The 6,996-nt window shown below is 34.1% G+C and overlaps 1 protein-coding gene across 1 annotated transcript; it reads left to right on the top strand.

Annotated features, from left to right (window-relative positions):
• The first annotated feature begins 2,756 nt into the window (after nt 1-2,756).
• Nucleotides 2,757-3,701, top strand: Or5p66b (olfactory receptor family 5 subfamily P member 66B). The gene has a single exon (NM_001000218.1). It carries the CDS (start codon nt 2,757-2,759, stop codon nt 3,699-3,701), a length of 945 nt encoding a protein of 314 aa, NP_001000218.1.
• Nucleotides 3,702-6,996: the final 3,295 nt, after the last annotated feature.

Below are 6,996 nucleotides of genomic sequence, written 5' to 3'. Positions count from 1 at the left end.
AAAGCAAGATTAGCAATGGAATGGAGATGAATCTTCAGGTGGAGGATCACTAAGCCTTCTTTTCTCCCTTATAGCATATAAGATTTACCAGCTGTTACCTATCTGAAGTATGAATTTTGAATGTTAAGTCTTATCTTGAAAACATCAATACCTCCTTCTTTGCACTACTTTCTAGGTAAAAGTCACATTTTACACACTTGCCTAAAAATATTGTGGTGGCCTCAAGTAATTATTGAAGTCTGTATTATATCCCTTCCTATATTCACTAAAACTCCTATATTACAGAATATGTTACACTAACCACTAAAATACTAAAAGAAAAATCCAGATACATAAATGAGAAAAGCCAAAATAGTTTACTTTTATACTTCACTTATTATCTTCTAACATGAACTAACTTAAATCAAATATGAACTTTGACGATTTACCTAAGATTATTTGTCATCCTGTGCCTCCCATGAATACCAAGTGAACGTGTATCAATTCTCACATAAGGAGGAAAACAATAATTAATAATAATGAATTCCTTCAAAATTAATTATGTCTCTGTGTGAAATCAATTGCTTAGTACTCATTTGGAATGATGTAATGATCCCTGTTGCATTCAACTCACACTGGAATCCAGATCCTCTGCAGGGACTTCTCCTTGGTGACAAACAATGACAGTAGAAACAATTTTGAAACTATAAAGCTATATTAACTTTTAACCTCTTACTTTAAAATGAATTTTTATTTCAAGAGGTAAGAGTTTTTACTTTGCTTGTTAATAGAGATACTTTTTGAAATTTTACCAAAGTTTGCAAATATCGCATAGAAAGAAGTCAAATGGGATCAAGCAAATATGTAACAAAATGAAAATGAAATTTGTGAAATGAACTTATATTTACATAGGCAAATTATTCAGAATGACTAAGATTCTTTTTTTACTTTATTGAAAATAGATTTTTTCCTCATACAATATACCCCAATCACAGTTTCTCCTCCTTTCACTCTTCGCAACTACCCTGAAGTTTTCAAAGATTCTATACTTATCCATCGATTGGTCAGATAAGAAACCAACATGGCCTTGAAACATATACACATGTATCACTCAGTCATAAAGCTAAAAAGTTCTATACCTTTCAAATGTTTCTTAATGTAAGTGAATATCTTATGCAAAACCCTCCTTTGTTTGTAGGTTTTCCAGCATCAGATATCATACTGGACAGATTAAAAATGTAAATATAGAATGTGAAAGATGAGAGAAAATCTGCCCCTTGTTGGGATAACCTAGATACTTCTCTTAACCTCTTTTAGTTTGAATATTTATTGAGCAATTTCACCCTTAAAATTATGTAAATTAATTCCTTCACACTCTAGTTAAAAAACACTATAACACTGGAAAAGATTTGGTGAGTTTCAATAAAAAATTAGAAAAAAATGTTGCATTATTCATATTTTATATGATGAAATTGATATTCAAATTATTTCAAAGATAATCTATTTAGATTCATTTACAATATTATTGTGCTTACAACAGGAAGTTCCATTTATACATTTAGTGTGACTTTCATTCTATTTCTTCTCAATTCTGAAAAGAAATTTATTATCTTTGTAAAAGCTGATGAAGACATGACCTTATTTACAGAACTGATAGATATTATGACCAGTATCACCAACAAAGCACCTTTCTATATATTAGTCATTGAAAACTCGAAATGCTACCTGTTGTCTGTCCTTACTTTGTATGGACAAAATACGTGGCTACTCTTTATTTATAGTGTGCTTACTAAAGTTAATATATTTAATATATTGAGTACAACCTGCCTTATGTTCACTTCTAATTCACTTTTTAAAGTTTCATTAACTTTTATTTTTGTGTGTAAGAATGTTGCAGGCATGTCAATATATAATCGTGCACCACCTGTATTTCTGGTGCCTGTGAACCAAACAAAAGTCCACTGGATCCCCAGAATTTGAACTACAGAATGCTAGAGATCAAATCTGGGTTCTCTCCAAGTATAAAAAGTACTTAACAATTGAACCACCTCTCCATCCCCATTAGTGTGTGTGTGTGTGTGTGTGTGTGTGTGTGTAACATGAAACTCCTTTCTTCTGTAAAATGGAAATAAATAAAGAAATAAAATAAATAAACTAACATTACATAGATATAAAATTGAAAATGAAAAATTTTAAATCCTGTCCTGATGATTTAGTAAGCATTCAAAAGAGTTAGTAATTAAATAATCATATGATTTTAGATCTTAAGTCTTTGTTTATACTTATAACTCCATTGTTATTAAGACTCATATTATTGTACATATATCTGTTCATCTGTGTGAGGACTGTGTAGGAAACATGACATATATGTATAGACCAAAGGCCAATAATCAGGAATTGTTTCTCTCCTCCCATCATCTGATTTACAATCAAACTCTGGCTATCAGGTGACTTTATCACCAGGCAAAGTCTCATAATTTTAAATCTACAGCTTTGATGGCAATTAAGTATGTTTTACTATAAATGTAAGTAGACATTATTTATTTATAACACATGTTTAGCATTTCTGCTTAAATAATTTTTAAGTCCTTAATTTGCACAAATGTATAAACAATGAATTCCAGAGTAAAAACAACCATCGTTGATCCAATTTTTGAATAACAAGTTAGATTGTAATGCTTTATATGTCTTTATAATGAAATGAAGTGAACTATTTATAAATCTCTTCCTGTTCTGACTCCATTACAGACTTCATCTGGCAGCAGCTATATTATCCCATGTCTTGGCTAGAGAATGGGAACCATACTACAGTGGCAGAGTTCCTTTTATTGGGATTAACAGATGACCCAGTTCTTAGAGTCATTCTCTTCACCATCATTTTGTGCATCTACCTGGTGACTGTGTCTGGGAACCTCAGCACCATCCTTCTCATCAGAGTCTCCTCCCAGCTCCATCACCCCATGTACTTTTTTCTCAGCCACTTGGCTTCTGTTGACATAGGCTACTCATCTTCTGTCACACCCAATATGCTTGTTAATTTTCTGGTAGAGAGAAATATCATCTCCTACCTGGGATGTGGCATACAGCTCAGCCTAGTTGCTTTTTTTGGTGCAGCTGAATGCTTCCTTCTGGCTGCCATGGCTTATGATCGCTTCATGGCAATCTGTAACCCACTGCTTTATTCTACCAAAATGTCCACACAAGTCTGTATCCTGTTGGTTGTGGCTTCTTATATAGGGGGTTTCCTTAACGCTTCCTTTGCCATGGTTTCCTTTTGTTCTTTTCTCTTCTGTGGACCAAATATAATCAATCATTTTTTCTGTGATTTTGCTCCTTTGATTGAGCTCTCCTGTTCTGATGTCAGTGTTTATGTTATTGCTACCTCATTTTCTGCTGGCTCAGTTACTATGATCACAGCACTTGTCATAGCCATCTCCTATTCCTATATTCTCATTACCATCCTGAAGATGCACTCCACTGAGGGTCGACAGAAGGCCTTCTCCACCTGCACCTCCCATCTCACTGCAGTCACTTTATTCTATGGAACTGTTACATTCATTTATGTGATGCCCAAGTCCAGTTTCTCCATTGACCAGAACAAGATAGTGTCTGTCTTCTACTTGTTGGTGATCCCCATGTTGAACCCCCTCATTTACAGTCTCAGAAATAATGAAATTAAAAGTGCTCTGAAGAAACAGATTTGGAGGAAAACAGTTTCATAGAATGATCTTTTATTTTTTCAAGCTTAATATGATAAGAGCAATTATGTAAGATCAACGTGACCACTATGTGACATTTGGTTGCTAGTTTTCTCCTTACTCTTTTGCTTCTCAGCTCCTTTTCCTCCCAGAATGTATAGCTATTTTGTTTCATTACATTTACTATTTTGTGGTTTTATATCTGTCTTTGAAAACTTTATACAAAGTGTTTATTTTTCACCCTCTCTTTCCAATTTCTCCTAGTATTATAGCTCCCCTTCCAGAATCCATCTTTTTTGTCTGATAATACTTGTTCTGCCTGTATATACTTTGGTATGTAGGCATCTTCTGTAGCTTGGTTATCCTTCCAAAGGACAAACCCGTAAAGACAATTGACTGTCCTCTTCCCAGATATCAATTGTCAATTACTCCTCAAATAGAGAGGGACTTTATTCCCAGCTCCCAGCTCCACCCTGGGATTTTGTTTGGTTTGAACTCATACACACTGACACAGCTACCATGGGTTCATATCTACAACCATGGTGTTGTGTATGGAAATAAAAAGTTTCTTTGTAGCCATCCAAAGGTATTTTTGTAGTCATCTGCCAGCTATGACTCTTTCAATCATTTCCCCCACTCCTTGACAATGATTCCTTTGCTTATAGAGGAGAGGAGAGTGATATGTACATCTCATTTAGAGCTGTGTGTTCTTTTATTCTATATTCTTTACCAGGGTTTTTGATATGTCTAGTACATGTTTTAACTCTGAGAATGGTATGAAATAATGGTTTCATCTTCTGGAACTAGCCTTAGATTCTGTCAGTTCCTGGCTACTCCCATGATATATGTGTCACTATAGCACCAGTAGGCATGTATTTCTAGGCAAGTGTTTATTGTAGCTTGTAGGGTTATTCAGACAACTTGTCTGTACAACACATATGAAATTCAAAAATACCTTTGTATTTCATTGCTTTTATTGAAATATTTTAATACCTTTCTTCCCATTCAGAATATAATCCAGGTATTCTTCTATTTTCCACTGAGTTTATACTTCTATTTATACTCTCAGTTGACTTTTCTTTCATGGGACTATAAGGATAAGGGCACTTGCAATTTTTCATCTGACAATTTCAACCCACTCTCTATACTTATAACCCCTTTCAATTTTCTTTCTCTAATATTCCTGGCCCAGGGGTATTTCTTTTCTAGTCTACACAAGTTAATATAACCCATCTTTCCTAACACTAACTCTAACATTATTAACTACTTTTTTTCTTTTCTACTATGCTTTAAGTTTTAAAATGTTGATTTTTTTTTCATTCAGTAACATGTCTTTCTTGGCTACTTGCTACTAGGATACAATACTCAACAAATATATCTACATGGAATGAATGGCCTAATGGCAATTCTGTATCTACCTTAAAACAACTCCCATCTGAAATAATATTTCTGAAACAATTATAAGTTGTCATGGTAGACACTACTGGTTTTTTATATATTTTTCCTGTCTTCTTTCTAGACTATCCTCAAGCATACCAAGAAATATCTGGAAGTTTCTTACTAGTCATTAACTTATTATTTCTTAATAAATCCATGCTTAGCCAATACATTAAATAAAATACAGAAAACAGGTTGACTATTCCAACCTCAGAAAAGTGAATTCAGTGTATAGGAGGAATATAATCTTTATGTTCAAGAATTTGGGATTGACATAACTTATGTTCTAAGGTCTTGTGTAGGAGGTTTGCCTTACACTTTTATCAGACATGTTGAAATTCTTTTCAAGTTATAAAGACTGGATTGAGCTATCTGGAAAGATTTGTATACAGCTCCTTACATGAGTGTTCTTAAGAAGAAGCAAACTCTCAGTGGGAAAAGTGAATACCACCAAGTCCAATCGTGTGGTTTTGATTCCATGGAACATAAATGGTAGAAGAAATGAAATGACTCTTACAAATTGTGCTCTCATTTACAAACACATATACTAAATGTAGGAGAAAAGAAATTAAAGAAGAAGACAAATATATAATACACAGGGATATAGGGTGAAATTAAGAGTAAATTAGGAGTTGGGTGGACTGGATAAATACCTCAGTTAATAAGAATACATTCTACTCTTGCTTATTATCTTGGTTCAGTTATCAGAACCTACATTGTCTCAAAAACATCTACAATACTGAGTCTAATGGATTCAGCACACTCTTCTGCCTTCTAAAGGGACCTTAAATGTATGTGGTACACATCTTCAAATGTAAGGCACTCATACATATAAAAATTAAAAGGAAATTAATCCCTTTAAAAATGAAACAAGAAAATATTGGATATAGTTAGTCTGTAAGAAATTAAGGAATCTCGCTCCTTTACTAAGTCTTGAATTGACAATGTCTGTTCTTCTGAAAATAATGACCATAATGTTAGTAACAGATTTTACAATAATGTGCATTAGCCTGTTTCCCTACTCTACCTGTGATTGTCAACAGGAAAATAGTATGGATTGCAGCACATCTGGGCCATGAGAGTCATGTCACTCTCTCCTCTTATGATTGAAAATAGTAGTTAGAAAATTCTATCATTTAATACTTGTTAATCTGTAGAGTCCTTATTTTCTATATCTCTATAAAACTGGTTAACGTGATCTGTTTCCTGGAGACCTAGAATTTGCCTCCTAGTCACAATAGTAAAGTCATAAGACATTTATGTAGTTTAAAACTTTTGGCCTTTTAGCTGGGGGAGTCGGGGCAATCTCTCCACTAGCTCATTTAACTTAACCTGACTTCTCAACTTGTCCCAATCCATGTCAATAGCTCTCTACCTCCCTGCCAAGTTCCGGTTTCCCTTCAGTTCCCTTCTGTTTCTTTCTGTATCTGTTTCAAATCTCACATCTGCTTTTATCCTACCTGTCTCTCTACCTGCAGATAAATTCTGACCCAGTACTTCTTAATTCAAGTTATTAGCTGTCTGATTTTAATTTTAACCAATCAGCAGAAAGAAAATTCCAGAACAAGTTGCCTTTCAGCAATGAGGTATTGCCTGGCCTCCATGTTTTGGGGAGGTGGGGGAAGAACAAGCATTTACAAATCAGAAGTAGGTGATGGGCCATAGAAATGATAATACCAAAATCCTGCCAGCAAGAAGTTCTCTGCCAGTACAGCAATCAAAATTAACAATGCAGAATCACACCTTAATTTGATGTGAGGAAAGTCATCCTAACATTCTTTTAGAGATTCATTTCATTGTGGGAAAGTGAAAACAAATTCCAGCAGAATGGAAGTCAGCAGTTCAAAATCAGCAACAAGATTTTCCCTAGAGTAGAAGAAAT

This window comes from Rattus norvegicus, chromosome 1 (genome assembly GCF_036323735.1).
Source record: "Rattus norvegicus strain BN/NHsdMcwi chromosome 1, GRCr8, whole genome shotgun sequence".
Lineage (NCBI taxonomy): Eukaryota > Metazoa > Chordata > Mammalia > Rodentia > Muridae > Rattus > Rattus norvegicus.
This window is presented reverse-complemented; position numbering and strand designations above follow the sequence as displayed.

Bases quoted from the DNA above. Each gene is read 5' to 3' on its own strand.
- Or5p66b (NM_001000218.1), top strand. From the start codon at position 2,757: ATGTCTTGGCTAGAGAATGGGAACCATACTACAGTGGCAGAGTTCCTT.